Source organism: Pimephales promelas, chromosome 1 (assembly GCF_988280905.1).
Source record: "Pimephales promelas chromosome 1, fPimPro1.hap1.1, whole genome shotgun sequence".
Taxonomy (NCBI): domain Eukaryota; kingdom Metazoa; phylum Chordata; class Actinopteri; order Cypriniformes; family Leuciscidae; genus Pimephales; species Pimephales promelas.
This window is the reverse complement of record NC_142769.1, coordinates 25,015,526-25,033,644: the sequence shown is the minus strand read 5'-3', so window position 1 is coordinate 25,033,644 and position 18,119 is coordinate 25,015,526. Positions and strand designations below refer to the sequence as shown.

Sequence of the window (18,119 nt, the reverse complement as noted above, 5' to 3'; positions counted from 1 at the left end):
ATTTTACCGGCAAATTTTTTTATGTTTCTAAACTTTGTTTTATTGAGCATTATATGTTTGGACAATACTGCCTGGATTAAAACGCCGGTGTCAATCGCACTATAGCGATATTGATGATCGTACTGCTGCGCGTTTGTTATAGCAGAGCGGGGTTTTTAAATGACCCGCGTTGACGGCCCCTTTTAACGACTGCTGGCGGGTTATAAGACAAGGCGCAAAATTACTGGCGCCAGCTCAGAGCGAGCGGACTGCGGAACACATCACAGCTTAGCCATATGCTCCCTGCATTCAGACTCTTCGATCAGTTTTTCTAAATAATGCCTTTTGTCACACCATCCTAACTTTTGTGTTTGAGGATATCCGTGGAGAGAACGCATTTTCAGAGAGCATCATATTAAGGTACGTGCGTTGCACAATAATTTGGTCATTGTTAAAGATCGATAAAAGTGACATCAGACATGTAAAATGCATTACAAGGGTTTGGGAAAGCAAACTTTACAATATTGGATTGCCTAGACTTTAGGTTCTGTTGCTAAAGCGGGTTCAATGAAATGAGAAATAATGATTGGCTCGGCCATTTTCTGACTCCCTTGGGTTGATCAATGCTAACGTGTTGTTTTATTACAAAGCGAATTGAAATATCGGCATGCTTTTGATTGACTTTGAAAATATACACTTTAAAGTTCACATCTCTGTGGTTTTGAAGTGGTCGGTTGTGTTTTTCGTGTAGTTTTGACCTCTTGAACATTGTGCCCGGTTCTACTTCCCCGCGCCCAAAGCGCATTGTGAAGACTTACATGATGGGGGTTGGGATTAAAAGCCTCAAATCGGACATTTTTATAAAGTAACACTTTTATCTTTCAGGCTCTCGACACTCAACAAGGTCACACGCGTGGATACCATGCCAAGCAAGAAAGTGTAAGTTTCGCTTTTGGGACTTTTAAGGCAGTTTTGAACATCAGTGTGCATGCATGGAAAAGTTGCAATAGCGAGTTGGCCCAGTTAGTCACAGCGTTTCAGGCCAATGTGGAAATGTAACAATATCATTTTTCGACGCAGACTACGAACAGAGCAGATTAACACTACAGATGAAGCTCCTAAAACCAATTCTGTGCGTCCCAGGAAGAGGAAAGCAGACGTGGCTATTGTAAGGAAGCTATTCAACTTTTTATAATGCGGCTATATTAAAAACATAATGAGTGAAGTCTCTGACAGTTTTGTTTTTGAATTCACAGCATTTACACGATCTAGATGAGGAAATCGTAGAGATGACCAGAAAGAAATCATGTGCACCCCAGGTATGGATGAATCATGACTGTTTGTATAATATCCATAGGCCACCAGGTATCTCATAAGCTAAACCAATTGCCACTTTTATTTTAGTATTTTCTGTGTTGACGCAAAGTGGTGTATGAGATCTAAAATGTGCTGAAATTATTCATGTATACAAATACATCGAATCTAATATTAAGGCCATAAATATGTCTTGATACACAGACTTTTATTTTTTAAAGATGCACACATTTACTCTGATTTGTATGCCTAATGTTGAAAGTGCATATTTGTTAAGAATCATGAAGCTTGCAAATGATTTGGCCTATATTTTCACAAATTTTGACAAATTTGTTTGAACATTTCTATCCTTAAAACTGTTGCCAAATATTGTTTAGCTACTTTTCTCATCTCACACTCTTCCTCTGGTTAAAAACTAAACCACTATGCTTGAATTCATGTTCAGGCACTGTTAGGCCACTGAGGCAGAACAGCCTATAAATTTAAAATGTAAGCGTAGCAACAAACAGAACAGCATCACGAATATTACATATTGGAGGGATTTGTCCATCTCATTGTCTGTAGTGGTTCCAGCCATTGCTGCCTATGCCACTTTAATATAGTGAGTGGTTGGGGTAAATGTCATAGCTTGAATATACACAGGAAGCTTTTTTTTGTGCCATGGAAGGTCCTTTTCAAAATATCTTTGAAGCCTGTCATAGTTGTAGAGGGCGGGCTTTTATATTTGTTTATATCCGTTAGAGTTTACCTTCTTTTCTTTTTTTCTTTCTCATCTTGTCCTCTTGCTCAGGCCTGCTGGAATCCTGACACTGGTTACACAAGCCCATGCAGGCGGATCCCCACACCTGATGAAGTCGAGGAACCGGTTGCTGTTGGCAGCATGGGATTCACACAGTACGCCACAGAAAGCATTTTCATCACCCCCATGCGCTCTACCCCTCTGCCAGCCCTCTGGTGAGATTTGACTTTCCAAACTGTATATTGACATGACTTAATGTTAGGACAAGACATCTTTGTTGATGCATTCTATAACGCGTGTGTATATATGTATACGGAAAAAGTTGACGCGTTCCCCTGTATCTTCTCACAGCTGGGCAAGCAAAGATGATGTGTGGAACAACCTGCTTCGAAAAGACAAACTTTACTTGCGAGATATGCATGTTATGGAGAGACATCCGAATCTTCAACCCAAAATGAGAGCAATTCTGCTGGATTGGCTAATGGAGGTTTGTAATCATTGTTGAACCATTCACACGTCTTAATCTAATCTCATTAAGAGGGGTGGGGACGCCACAAGTTCCTTCATTCTTGTCTAAACCTCAAGTTGTTTACAAAGGCTGTTCAAGTTCTCAGGTTTTCTTATAATTAAAAGCTCACTGCAAGTAGAGCCCAAGTACTCTTGAATTTATATGCGACTGCTTCATTCGTTTGATAATGTGCGTGAGCACAGACGATCGTCAAATGCGCACTAGATTGTTTCATATTCGTAAAGTCTCTACAGCATTTCTCTCCAGAAATTAACACAAAATATATTTTCTTTGTAAACTACAGTTTCCTGTATCTCACACAAGCACTCCTCAATGTCACCGTGTATTGTTGTGGCCATTTATATTCAAGGTGTATGTGCGAGCTGAGTGTGCAGAGTATAGGCGGTTAGGAAAATCTGGCTGTGCTCATACAGTACACGTGTGGTGGCGATGAAATTCACCTTACACTGGCGGTGTAACTGTACACATTGTTTGTGTCATGTGTACCGAACAAATGAGTTGAACCACTGAGTGTACAAAGGATCTGCATGTGCGGAACTTAATGTGAAACTCTGATATAGCATGGGAAATAACTTTTAATATCAATATTATGTTGTTGTGGGCTAATCGAAAAAATAGCTGCATCAAACCTCTACATTATGAGAAATCAAATTTCATGCTTGGACGTTGATGGGCAAACTCAATATTGGAGGGCCACTGTCCTGTAGAGTTTAGCTCCAACCCTGATACAACTTGCCTGCCTGTAGCCTTCTAGTAATCCCAAAGACATTAATTAGCTGGTTCAGGTGTTTGATTCAGGTTGGAGCTAAACTCTACGGGGCAGCGGCCCTCCTGGACAAAGTTTGCCCATGCCTAAGTTAGGGTGACTAATGTCTATCGTTGGCCATTTGATAAATTGTTAGTGATTCGCTGATGATAAGTTTAGCACAGAAATGTTTTCACTTTCCTACATTTGAACACTAAATTTGTAGAGTCAAACTTTTGTCAAAGCGCACTGTTCATATCAATGGATATGCAAGGAACGTATTTGACGCACTGAAAACTGAACGTTCCCGGCTCACTGTCTAAAGGCTGGGAGCGCTCTGCATTTCTTACACACGAAAAGAGTCTTTAATGCCACAAAGCATTCATTTAGGGTTTTTTTCCACCTTTTGTTTTCAGCAAATCAGTTTGAGAGAACTCTGAAATTGTAGTAATTATTCAGGTGCCCAGCAGCTTGTTAGCAATAGTAATTGTATTTTACAGAAACATTGAAAAATATGCTTCTGTAAAAGTGTCGAGCATTACCACCAACCCATAGGTTCTATCATATCAAGTTAAAAAAAAAAAGAAGCTTGATTGACTGTTTAGTTAAACGGTGTAGTTAATCTTTTAGATCAACCTGAAAAGTATACGATCCAATTTGTCCTAAACATGTTTACATAACAGAGGTGGGATTGTGTTTTTTTTTTTTTTTTTTTTTTTTTTAAAGAGTCATGGGTGTTCCAGAAAGTTACATGCTGTACTTGCATGCATTGCACTTTTTACTGAATTACTTATTGATAACTTTATTATTAAAACCTATTTAAATAAATGGTTGGAAACTCAAAGCGAAGAATAGGAGACTTGGTTGTATCTTCAGCAGGAGATTCTTTGAGAACAAGAGCTTAAACTTAAGTTTTTAGAAGTAGCTATTTATAATAAACCTCACAAAAGTGAGCAGAGAGATCAATACAAGTATCTTACCTGACGCTGATATTAAAATGGGCAGTCTTCAAGGTATTGATACTCCTAGTGCATTTGAATATTTTCACATTTATATGTATAATCCCAAAAATACTTTTTTATTTTTTTTTTAAGGGCAATCTTTTCTTCTGAAGAACTTCTCACCTCTGTCACACACACTGACTGAATGTATAGCCTAGCATACACCTAAATATCAGTGTTCTACAGATTTAGAATTCGAAGTCTGTTTTCATAGAATGAATTAGTAAAAATGAAATGAATAGGGTTTTTTTTGTGACGAATAGTTTTATTTCTATTTCAGATGCACTGAAATGTTAAATGGTGAGCTTTGACACTGACATCTGCTGTCTTTTAGGTTTGTGAGGTGTACAAGTTACACAGAGAAACGTTTTACTTGGGTCAAGACTACTTCGATCGCTTCATGGCCACACAAGAGAATGTTCTTAAAACAACACTACAGCTTGTAGGCATCTCATGTCTCTTTATAGCTGCCAAAATGGAGGTAAGTTTTACTTTCAGTTGCCCTTGTACTTCAGCCTGAACTTTTGATAAGGACTGTAATATACTATCAGTGAAATTCCATGTTTTAAAAATGTTTCAAAGTTGAGGTGCAGCACCTGAACATGAAATCTAATTGGGTATTATGTTCTTTTCAAAGGAAATTTACCCTCCTAAAGTGCATCAGTTTGCTTATGTCACTGATGGGGCATGCTCTGAGGATGACATTCTTAATATGGAAATTATAATCATGAAGGTAGATTATCATCTTTTAATCTCAGCACTGTGCTTAAACCTGCAGCCCTGCTGCTTATAGTGTTGTGGATTACTGTATTCCATATTTGTTGTTGTTCTTCAGGAGTTGAATTGGAGTTTGAGTCCTTTAACCCCAGTGGCTTGGCTCAACATCTACATGCAGATGGCCTATCTAAAGGAGACTGCTGAAGTTCTCATAGCCCAGTACCCACAGGCTACATTTGCGCAGATTGCAGAGGTAAGAATTCACAATTAATTGTGTTAAAATCACAATATGGTGTCTGACTATATTTACCGCAAAAAAGCTGTGATTTCTGCACGTGTTGTGTTCTGCAGTGTGAAGGCCTGGCACTCTTTGTTTTCTACTACACATACCGCAGGTGTACATGGTGTTTCTGATTTTTATCTTTCTCAAAGCTGCTCCCAATACATGAATGCACTTTCCATTTCTGGGGCTTTTCTGTGGAAATATGCTTTAAAGGCATACTAGTCTAATCAAAAACTAAAATTGGTTAATTTAATTTTTTTTTTTCTTTTGTGGAACACAAAATAAGAGATTTTTAAATTTAAATTTTTTATAAAACCTTAATCATACAGGTTTGAAATGACATGAGTATAAGTAATGACAAGTTTTGGGTGAACTATCCTTTTAGGAACACCGCTTTCATATTCATGTGACTTCACTCATTTTACTACAAGTTACTATATAAATGTAATTAAATAAAATGTTTTGTGAATGGAATAGAAGATTGTAGCTTTTTACCAGAATTAAAATCATATAAGAACATATTGAAAACGTACTGTGAACACAGAAATTCCAAGGTCTTAGTTTTTCATCTAAAGGTATTGAGCTGAATATCAAGGATCTATAGCAAACCACATTATTTGAATGATAATCTAGGATGTAAAAGTTGTCTGGGTTAAAAAAAATAAAAAAAAATGTCTAGAGACAAAAAGCATCCCTAGTAATACTTCCTTGCTTAAAGTTTTTGTATACATGTTGAATTTGAGCTGGTGTTTCAGGCTGTTTTTTTCTTCGTCTGAGCAGATGTCTCTCTTTGCTTAGGATTTACATTTAGTCATTTAGCAGACGCTTTTATCCAAAGCGACTTCGAACTGAGGACTAAACCAAGCATGTCATTGTGATTTTGAGACTCTCTGTGATGGTACCACTAGCCGTCGCTCATTGACTGATCTTAGGCTTCTGGTGGGTTTGTAGACTCGTAGTAGTGCTTGGAAGTAGGACAGAGCTGAGTCTGTGGTAAATCTATAAACAAGTGTCAATGCCTTAAACTTGATATGAGCAGCGACAGGTAGCCAGTGCAGAGAGATAAACAGAGGAGTGACGTGGGCCCTTTTGGGTTTGTTGAAGACCAGACGAGCTGCAGCATTCTGGAGCATTGGACATTTGTAGAGGTTTAGTTGCACCTGATGGAAGTCCAGCCAGAAGAGCATTCCAGTAATCAAGCCTAGAAATAACCAGAGTCTGGGCGAGAAGTTGTGTTGCATGCTCAGTTAGGAAAGGCCTGATCCTCCTGATGTTGTCCAGTGCAAGCCTGCATAATCTAGCTGTGTTTTGTAATGTGGTCTGTGAAGGTCAGCTGATCATCAAAGATTACTCTAAGATTTCTGACTGACCTTGATGGGGTTATTGCGTCCACTAGGGGTAAGACTCAATAAATAAATAAACAAATAAATAAGGATACGGTAGACTTTCCAGCAGAAGAAAGAAAGGGAACCAAAGAAAGGGAACACCATGAAGTGCAACAAATTTAGTTTAATTAAGAGTTGTCTCAAAAATAGATAACAATAAACCAGGTAACATTCATTAGAAGGACCCATGGCCCAAGACAAGACTGATAAAGTAATTAATAATAATAAAGCAAATAGCAAATAATAAAGAAATACAATCAAAATAAGGGGTATTTTCGTCAGAGAGACCCAAGGAAAAGTAGGAAAATAGGAAAAGAATAAGTTCCCAAACAAAAGAGCAGGCCTCTCCCACATTACCTCTTTCTAAATAAAACCGGGATCACCAGCCGATCGTTCAATGACCGCTGTTAGCTAATCAGCGAGAATCTGAAACGCCAGAAAAAAAAAACACTACAAAGTATACACAAACATTATAAAGACATGAGAACAAACATTACGTAACAGGATGATTGAGGAGGAATCTAGCTGGATAGTAAAGTCGTGCTGTAGAGATGGATTGGTAGGGAGAATAAGAAGCTCGGCCTTTGCCAGGTTGAGCTGCAGGTTATGTTCCTTCATCCATGCCGAGATGTCCGCCAGACAGCTTGAGATCCGTGCAGCTACTGTGGGATCATCTGGTTGAAATGAGAGGTAGAGCTGGGTGTCATCAATATCGCAATGGTAATAAACCATGTGCCTGTATGATGGGTCCCAATGATGTGGTGTAAATGGAAAAGAGGAGCGGTCCAAGAACTGAACTCTGGGGAACCTTTGTGGTCCGTTGATGTGCTTTGGATACCTTGCGTCTCCATGTGACCCTGAAGGACCTATCTTTGAGATGGAACTCAAACCAGTGGAGAGGAGTACCTGTGATGCCCAGTGATGAGAGGGTGGACAGAAGGATCTGATGATTCACAGTGAGAACTGATGATTTGGAAGCAGCTTTTGTGATCCTCAGGGCTTCGGGGACTGACTGCTATGCGGCCTCGGTTGAATGCCCTTTCTTGAAGCCAGATTGATTGACATCCAGCTGGTTGTTCAGAGACAGGAAAGATGATACTTGGTTGAAAGCAGCTTGTTCAAGTGTTTTTGCGATGAATGATAGGAGAGAGACAGGTCTGTAATTCACGAAGTAATGTTTAACTTTTTTTTTTTTTACTTAAAGCAGTGGAGTTACCTGATCCTGCTAAAATGCTGTAGGGAAAATGCCAGTGTGGAGGGATGAGTTGATGTGTGTGAGAGCTGGTAGAAGTGTGTGAGAGATGGCTTTTAGAAGGTGTGAAGGTATGGGGTCTAGAGGACGGGTGGTAGGATGATTGCAGAGAAGTTTACATAATCCTTCCTCGGTCAGTGGAGTGATGGAGGAGATAAGGTTGTTGGCTGTGGGAGAGGTTAGTCTGGGTTCCTGTGTGACGCTGAGAACTGACTGCTGATATTTCTAGTTTTGTTTGTGGAAAAAGTTGGCAAAATCATCAGCAGTTAGCGTGGAGGTGGTGGTGGACAGAGGAGAGAGTTGTATCTTATTGTGTCTGTCTTTTTTTATGTAGCTCTTGGATCTGTGTGTACTGGATGCAAGAAGTCTGGAGTTCTCTTACAGCCTCATCGCAGCTTCTGCACTCTTCCACTTCTCTTCTCTAGAGCTAGTGATGAAAGTTTCAGGTTTGATTTTTAATGATTTTATCTTGTGAATTTCTTGATTAGCTTTATTAAATGGAGCATGTATACTATAAAATGTAAATTGCATATTTATGTATGTTTTGTTCCAGGGCTGAAGTGGTGTGATTTGGAGCAGTGTGTGAGATGGATGGTCCCTTTCGCCATGTCTATTCGTGAGGCAGGTAGCTCAGCCCTCAAGACCTTCAAAGGAATAGCAGCAGATGACATGCACAATATCCAGACCCATGTGGCTTACTTGGAATGGCTAGTAAGTTTTATTTTTATTTTTATTTTTTTTTATTTTTTTTCTCATTTGACGCTAGGCCATAACTTAACTTTCTCAGGCCAGTTTGCATGCACAATCAAAACTTGGGGTTTCAACACTATTGTCTTATCTTGTTCTGACTGAAGAATTGTGCATGCATTTGCCAAAGCCACAACATTTCTCGCTTTCATTTCCTCTTGCCTAAAGTTTTCTTATTTCTTTTCTTGTTCTTCAGGGGAAGGCGCACTCGTATCAGCAAGTGGACATCGAGAGCAGTCAGAGGTCTCCGATTCCCTCTGGAGTGCTCACACCACCACACAGTAGCGAGAAGCCCGAGAACACTGTCTCCTGACTTCCCTAATGTATGAAATAGGACAGCCCTGGCTGAGTTGAAGTGAAAATCAACAAATGAATGGCATTACGGAACAAACCCAGCTATCAGTTCACATGCATAAGACTGAAAAGACCAAAAATGTCTTCTTTTTTTTTTTTTTTTTTTTTTTTTTAAATGGTCCAAAGGGTCTGTTTTTTTTTTGGTTTTTTTTTATTATTATTTTTTTTTAGTTTACAAATGTAGACTACCTGCCAAAATCTCAGAGCTGTAACTGGCTCTGGTTGCTGCTAAAAGAGGGTGGGACTGGAGCAGATGGGAAGATGACCACAGAGATCCCCACACAAACATGGGCATGGGTTTCTGTTGCTCAGGTTGCCATTTGGACCAGCAAAATCCTGACAGGTTGTCACGGGGACTCAAGTCTCCACTGCCAGAATGGACCAGAGAAATCACCAGCTTCAGAAGCTTGGACTCTGATTTTTATATTTAAGATTTTCGCTTCCTGTGTTTGTAACCAAATTTGACCATTCACTTTTTATAGGTATGTTTTTAAATGAGATGCTGCTACATTTCTCTAGATCATATTTCTAAATAAAGCCACTGTCTCAGACAGTTTTTATGATTACCATACTTCTTTGTTTCTTGACTTATAAAATGATGCTCAACATTTGTATGTGTATATATATATATATAAAATGCATAAATCTCTATTATATAATCTCTATTATATTCTAATTAACTTTCAATATTTTAAACCTTTTGTGAAAATTGTTTTTAACATGTTACCAAATAACATTTCTATATGAGAGATGAATGAGCAACAAAGATAAAACATTTCATGAAAAAAATAAAATACAATAAAAATGCGTTAAATGACAACCATTTAACTTACTAACAAGGCTACACCCTGTAGTGCAACACATTTAACTCCATGGGGAAAAACTCCAGCATGTGTAATTTGACATGCTTGTACATAGGCAGCCTAATTTTGCTTTTAATGGAACTTGAATTGTTCTTTAGTCGTCTAATTACCAAAAAGCAATCTAAGAAGTTTGAAGAAAAAATGTGCGCTTGCTGGCTGTTTTACAATAGGAGTCAAAAATAGCAGGTACTGAAGTGTAACATCATGTATGAGATCTATGAAACAAAATGGTGAACAGGGCCTGTAATGGCTGTCTCACTCGTGCATTTACATACACAGTGCCCTCTGCTTGCAGTCTGTGAATGAGTGTTAAGGAGAGACCAAGGACATGATCCACTAGATGTCAGTGTGATGCTTTGTCTGTCACGATCAGAAGGCTGGACTTGAGGTCTGTGAGCTCCTCAACAGCTGCTGCTGAGACAAGGGTAATTCATTACATTCCACACTGACAATCGCTCTGCTGCCTTGGTCTGGCAGTGTTTGGGTGCTGTGTTGGTGACTGGAATCTGCTTAAGGCAATTTTGGTTTGGGCTTTATTATTTCAGTTGTTGAAAATGGCAAACTGCTCAATGAGATTTGTATTGAAACATTACACATGTAGATTGTTATTCAACAACTGACCGTTATACAACATGCAATGCAGATGGGGTTAATTTAAAAACCTGTTTTGTGGCAGGTTAAGCAGTTAATAACAATAGGGTTTGATTATGAGGTAGATTAAGGCTTCTCGCCTTTAAAGGGATAGTTCACCTAAAAAAAAAAAAAATCATTACTTATCCTCAAATTGTTCCAAACCTGTATGAGTTTCTTCAGAACAAACAGAAGATATTTTGAAGAATGTGGTTAACCCAGACAGTTGACGACACCTATTGATTTGTGTAGTAGAAACAAGCAAACAAACAGAAAAATACAATTGAAGTCAATGTGTGTTGTCGACAGTCTGGTTGCCAACATTCTTCCAAATACCTTCTTTGTTCAACAGAAGAAACAAACTCACAGGTTTGGAACATCATGAGGGTGAGTAAACGATGACATAATTTTTCGGTGAACTATCCATTTTAACGATCAATTAGCGCACTTTGTGTCCCTCATGCTAAGATCCTAAACTTACTGAGGTTGGAGGCCCACGTCACTGTTCTGTATTTAACGTTGTGGCAGCAGGATGGTTACCATGCAGTCTCTTAAAAGAGCTGTATGGAGGTCAACGTTGAAGAGGAGGAGGTAGCTTCCCCCAGCAGACAGACCCTGGGGTCCGGGGGGCCCTCAGGCAGGCAACAGTGCAACAGCTGTTATGTGCTCAATGGCCCCTTTTGTTCTCTCCGCACAGACGCTGGTGGCAGCAGCAGCAGGTGCCCATTGGATGATCTCCCAGCCATCACTGCCAAAAGTCACACCTAGTCTCAGCTCTGTGCCCCCTGTCTGCCCCTAATATTCATAATGTCGTCGTGGACTACAACGACACAATCCAATAAAAGAGTTCTCAAAGTTCTGGTTAAAATATGTGAGAAACGCTGATTATATATACAGTATATATATATATATATATATATATATATATATATATATTAAGCATTTTTTTCCTCAGGAAGAAGCTAATATGTTTAATCTTGGATTTCAGAGCGTCTGGTATGTCTGAAATATATGTGCTTAAGATCTAAGGCCAGGTTTCACAGACAAACCTGGATCAGGCCTTAGTTTAAGTATAGCTTTAAAAAACATGCCTTAGAAAACATTACTGGTGTGCATTTTGAGCCAAAAAATAGACTGATTTTAAGATATGTCAGTGCAAGTTGCTTTCATTTCAAACGTGCATTTTATTATGGGACTAGGCTTAAGTCTTGTCTTGGTAAACCAGGGGTAAATCTACGGTCTGTAAGCATACTGTATCAGACGCAAGAAAGGGTTTCTTTTCAGACAAACAAAGGGTAAGCTTTCCAGTCCTTGAGTGAATTGCTTGTTTGTAATTGTTAATTGAGTAGTTCAGGTGCTATCAGGGTTGAAATGTATAATCAGCCTACATGCATTAATGAGTATGCGTTGTGTTGTTCTGTCTCCTGTACGACACGGGGTGGGGAGTAAATTGTTTTAGATAATTCATTTAGATGACTCAGTTTTAGGCAAAATAAGCGGGCTTTTCTCGGGTTGTTAGTGAGCCATCTTCATTAAAAGCCCCCTACAGTTATAAGAGGTGGCGGGGGCTAAAAAGCTATATTCACACAACTTTTCTTCAGTTCAAATGAGAAAATTCAATCTCCACTGTCTAATTTTTCACCTAGAATAGTTCAGCTAATGAGGTGATTGTGTGTTTTTATTATAATATTGTTACAAAAAAAAAAAAAAAAAGAACAGGAATAAAATAATGTATCATATATATATATATATATATATATATATATATATATATATATATATATATATATATATATATGACAAAACATGTTGGCCACAATTATATAAACATTCAATAAAACATTATTCAAAGGTAACAGCAGTGTAATCCCAGTTGCCAGTCAAGACTGTTAACAGTCAAAGATTACAGAATACAAAATGAAGAGTTCAGATGCAAAAGCCTCTAAGTGCCATTTGAAATTTTCTTCTAAAATGATCATTTTTATCAAGCTTGTATATTTAAGTTCAGTAATTTCAGTTAAATTGACATGAGGATTACCTATATTGCCTATTATTGGTTTTCACCCCATGCTGCTACAGAGACACTGAACATTAATGTTTGTATTTATGCCATGAATAAATTCAAATACAGTACAATATAAATTATATATATATATATATATATATATATATATATTAGGGCTGTGCAAAATTAATTGCTATTAATCACATCCAAAATAAAAGTCTGTGTTTACATAATATATTTTGTATATATAAATACACACACATGCATGTATATATTTAAGAAAATGTGTTATTCATATATAAAATATTTATATTTATATAATATAGATTTTGTATTTATATATATATATATATATATATACAGAATTTAAGCGCAAATAATTCTTAAATATATACATCCATGCATAGGTATGTATATATACAAAATAATTATATACAGCACACACAAATATATTATGTAAACACAGACTTTTATTTTGGATGCGATTAATCGCAATTAATTTTTGCACAGCCCTATATATATATATATATATATATATATATATATATATATATATGTGCATAACATATATATTAACAGTGTTACTATTATATTTTTTTGCGATGTATTGTTGTTGTTCCTCTTAGAGCCAAAATCCCACGACCGTTTGCGGTGTAACACTTTAGTAAACAAGGAACAGGAAGCTACTAGTTTATTTTTTAACCCTATTATGTTCTTTGCTTTCTTGGCTACACATTAAGTTTCTCGTGACTTCATTCTCAGTACAATCTCACTTATTAAAAACGCTATATTGTTTAAAAAGAATTATATCAATTTAAGTTTCACCACTCTTGTAGAACCGTGTCTCTCGTGAGCTGTCAAACTCAACTGTCAAGGTAGGGAGCTTTCCCGCCTGACCACGTGGCAGCAACTTTGTTTACACACGTGACTCGCTTTGACGTCATCAACAAAAGTCGAGCTAGGGTCGTCGGAGGAGCTCAAGCAGCCGCGTCATGCGCATTAACTCAAGTAGGCCTTATTCAAAGTTGGAAGAGACTTTTGCGGGTTATTTAAAACACCAGTTTTCCCCCATCTACTGTCATCAAATGATATACATAGTGTTTTTGCAGGGACACACACTCATGGGTCAATATTTTTAGACACATTTCAAACATTTTGGGGAACTTCAGAAGGAAGACGGCAATCTGGCAATTTAACGGCAATTCAATCATGCTTTTGATTCTAATCAAGATCAATCGCATTTTAACAACAGAATTTAACAACGGACTTCCAGTTGTTTTTGCCTGGCATAACAACAGGAAGTTGATTTGAGATTTTGACTGGAATAGGAATTTACTGATTTGCGTTCTGGCAAATTATGTTCTTTCACCAGGCATGGTCTGTGAAATTAAATTATCCTTATTTTCATAAATTCTATTTGATATTAAACAATCAACGCGTTAAGTGCCATGCAACATTGTCTATTCATCTATAAATAATTAGCATAGGCGATATTGTTTGTTTAGTGTACGATAATTGGTGTCAATTTCGGTCTGAAATTCCAAATCCTGTGTGCTATTTACCTCAATTCAAATGCAGCAACCCTCTGATTTATGAGAAAATGTCTGAATGTGTAATTTGTGAAATATTTCCTTGTACTGAAAGGATGCTGTTGCAGCAACCAGGCTTCAAAGTAGGTATTGGCATATGCAAAGCTCTTGTACCGTAGCCTACATTCTAGTGTTTTACATATATTAGCATATACCTGAACCCTGAATAGATTCATAACTTATTAAACTGTGTTTCTGTTGGTGAAAGTCCTTGGTCTTTATGCTAGTTTGATTTCCCCCCTCATCGCTCTAATACTCCCCCTCCTGTTTAGTGCAGAAAATACACCCATAGATTGCTTGTAGAAGTTGATGCATAGGGGTGTTTGTGATAAAATGGTAAAATGTAATCTGGAAATTATGTCTTGTAAGTAAACTAGACCTAGGGTGACCATATTTTGATTACCAAAAACCAGGACACTCGGCCTGGCAAACAGATAGTTGTCTTATTAATGTCTCATAAGATGTCTTATTAGTTTCAATACTTTCAAAGTAGGCTATGCCTCCTCTGTATGAATAACACACACACACACACACACACACACACACATATATATATATATATATATATATATATATATATATATATATATATTACAAGACACAAATTCAGATAGGCTTCTCAGAGGTTACTCAACATGTTTTATTATGAAAGGTTTAAAAAAATGAATGAAATAATGATAGAAATAATGTATCTTCTGTATTAGGAAAATAAATAAATAATAAATTATTCAAAGAAATACCTCGAAATTGAACAAAAGCTCTCACAAACTTACTAAAACTAACAAAATATATTTATATCTTTAGTTTTCTTCTTCTTTATCCTGTTTTTCTATAGCCTATATATATATTTTTTTTCCTATATTATGCTGTAGAGCTGATCTTTCCAGCAGTTTTTTTGAAAACCACGACATTTTCATCACTTTATAAAAAAACAACCAGGACAGGACGTGAAAATAGGACACGTTCTGTGAAAACAGGACTGTTGGTCACCCTAACTAGACCCCCTTATGCTTTTTCAAACTGTATTATTTAGTCTGTCAAGATCAACTTTTTTTTAGATGCATTTCCACAAGAGTTGTCACATGTGTTCTCTATTTATCCTCTAAACAATGACACATTCATTCTGTGAATCTTATGAGCCAGAGAACAAATGTTAAGCCTGTTTTTAACCATGTGCAGCCCTCTCGTATTGAATGCAGAAGAGGTTTAGCCTATGTATGTGTTGTCACATTTCTCCATTTGCATGTTATTTGCTCGTGAATGAATTGCATATGTCCGGGTGAGTTTGCGTTTGCCGCCCCCTTATGGTTAAATAGACAAACTGCTCCACTGATCCAGCATCAGCTGGGCTGAGTTTACCCCAGCTGTCTCTGGGCACTGCTCCCAGTCTATTTAAAACAAGAAGAGGAGGGAGAATATAATCAGGGCTCATCTTTGTTGTATATCAGATTAAGAGGAACCCTTCGTCTGTTCTATGGGGGTGGACAGTAATTTTGCTGTTTTGTTTGCTTGCAAGACAGCATGATATTTCAAAAGTATACAGACAATTGGAAATCTTTTTTGCCGCAGAATGAACAATTTGCGGTTCCGTGTTCTGCATCCTTATGCTGATTTCTTTTAATGCTTAAGCATTTAGAGTAAAAAGATTTTGCGTGGTCTCTGGAAGTCTGAAAATAAATGATCTGATGTCTGAACGGCAATTCAATCTCGTAAGAACGCAAAGGCCTCCCACCTCAGATTATAATAGAGAACATCAGGAATGATCTGTGTAATGTAATTATGTGTGTTTTAATTGTTGTGCTTGATAGCCTCAGAAAAGAAACTGCGGGCTTTTCGTTTTATTTGTGTTTTGATCATCTGGGACCTCTGTTCCTTTTAGGTATTATGCCGATTTGGCTGTGTGTGTGTCAAGTATGAGGGCCGTTTCCTGTCGACTCTGCCGCGTGTATTCTCTGTTCATTGTAATGCCTTTAATTAAAGTGATTTTATTCACAGGCACACAGCTGGCATCGGCGACTTTCCATTAGGCATCTGAGTGGCCGCCTCGCTGGTGGGAGGACCCGCACTGGGGCCGCTTCCTGGGGAACACAATACTAGTTTCATCTCCCCTCTGAGTTTGTTGTGTGTTTTGAATTTATTAATCATTGATTTTAATGCGTGCCTCTTGACAGTGGCAGCTACCCATGCATTAATTAATTCCTGAGATCCTCTTTTACAAAATGGCATTTAGAAACAATGCAGGGTCGGCCAGGGTTGCCTCTGACCTATAAAGAGATGTGCTGAATGCGAAATGTCAAAATTTGCTTTTATTTGTTCGTCGTTGTGGCGCTTCTTCACAGGTTTTATTGGCTCTTTTTTACGTTGATGGCATGGTGATATAAAGGCCTATTTTTGCAGCCAATGAAATACCAGTAAATAAAGTTCTTTATGATTCTGTTGCTCAGGCGTTTTGCTGGAAACGCTTCTTAAACTCACCTGCTTTGCATGTGCTGGCAAGCAGTCAATCTTCGAGCGAATTGTTGGTCTTAAGTTGGGAAGAAAGGTGCTTTGCCACTGACAATAGCACGACTGTGTTTATCCGTTCAGGTCTTAAGGAAGTATGTTAAAAAATTGCCCTCAGTGAATTGTTTGGATTAAAAAGACAGATTAGATCTCAAAGGATGCATAAGGGAGCCGAATTTGAATTTGGAGCAGGATTTGAATGCATTCAAAGTCTCTTTTATTTTTTTATTTATCGAAGAAGGGGGGAAAACACTTATTCATCCATTTAAATGAGTAAATAGTCTGTGCGCTTGAAAAGATAAAAGCTATGCTCATAATCCGTATTGACACTCAGAGATGCGGAAAGGAAGATTCCTAAGACCCCTCCGCACCCTGCCCGACTGAAAGGCCCTGATCCTCATTCAGGTGGCAGACCTAATGCTAAAGATTTCCTGACAGATTTCTTTCACTGGATTGATCAGGACATGTTGCTAGTAAGCGAGCGTGCCCGGAGAGACGTTTAGGGGGGGTGTTGGGTTAGCAGGTGCTTATCAAATGTCTCAAGGAGCTTCTACCAGCCTCCGAGAGCCTGATTGTATGAAGATATTTTTGGTGCAAAACTACTGCAAAACGCCTGTGACTGTGGAATTTGTATGTAGAGAATAGCCACAAATGTGGATCAGTAAATCTGAAGTCACACTCATACACTCACATTTTTGCTACAGTTTCTGCAGTAAATATGGTGCAAAACGCATTTACACACCTGCATCAAAAAAATTTGAAGTCACAGAAATTTTGCTCATCTGCAAATCAGTATGTGAATTCATCCAATGAGAGTTGCTCACTTAAACGTCAGCATGAACTTAAACGTGGTCTTTCGTTAAGTTCATAATGTTTTTATTTATTTGTCACAGACTGAATGGTTGCTGGTATTATATTCCATAAAATAATACTAAGTGTTTTTTTTTGTTTTTCATTTACAGTAACCTGGTCGTATCAAATGTATTGTATCCACTTTTGTCCATATGTATTCAAGCAACACGTCATTCATGCTTGTGTTTAGTCTTAAATAAGTTGGCTTAAATGAGAATGTAAGATCAATCACTCCAAATATATATGCCTGTAACGATTCGCGATATGAAACCGAAATCGCAATACTCAGATCCACGAATAAGGGCTTATTTAATTTATTGCAAATTAACAAATGATAACAATTCGTGAGCTTAGAATTATAAGGTTCTATCTCCGTTTAGGGTAGTTCTGAGATATTGAGCATCAAATTCAGATTTGATGGATCAGATTATGTCAAAAACTCAATTTCGACCAAAAGTGGAGATAGAACCTTATAATTCTAAGCTCACGAATTAGTAAAAATCAGTTTTAAAGCTTCACAAGGTGAAATTTATACGATGAGATGAGACTTTAATCTAAGTCTTCACGAAGTGAATGCCAGCAATCATTCAGTCAGTGACAAATTAATAAAAACATTATGAACTTAACGAAACG

The 18,119-nt window shown here is 37.7% G+C and overlaps 1 protein-coding gene across 1 annotated transcript; it reads left to right on the top strand.

The window, feature by feature from the left end:
- Nucleotides 1-75: 75 nt before the first annotated feature.
- On the top strand, nucleotides 76-9,616 carry ccne1 (cyclin E1). The gene is made up of 12 exons (XM_039657697.2): nucleotides 76-399; nucleotides 865-918; nucleotides 1,060-1,147; nucleotides 1,236-1,298; nucleotides 2,084-2,247; nucleotides 2,384-2,519; nucleotides 4,642-4,788; nucleotides 4,945-5,040; nucleotides 5,143-5,277; nucleotides 8,279-8,390; nucleotides 8,498-8,655; nucleotides 8,888-9,616. The coding sequence occupies exons 2-12, from the start codon at nucleotides 902-904 to the stop codon at nucleotides 9,002-9,004; spliced, it is 1,233 nt and encodes a 410-aa protein (XP_039513631.1). The 5' UTR covers nucleotides 76-399; nucleotides 865-901; the 3' UTR covers nucleotides 9,005-9,616.
- The last annotated feature ends 8,503 nt before the right edge of the window (nucleotides 9,617-18,119 follow it).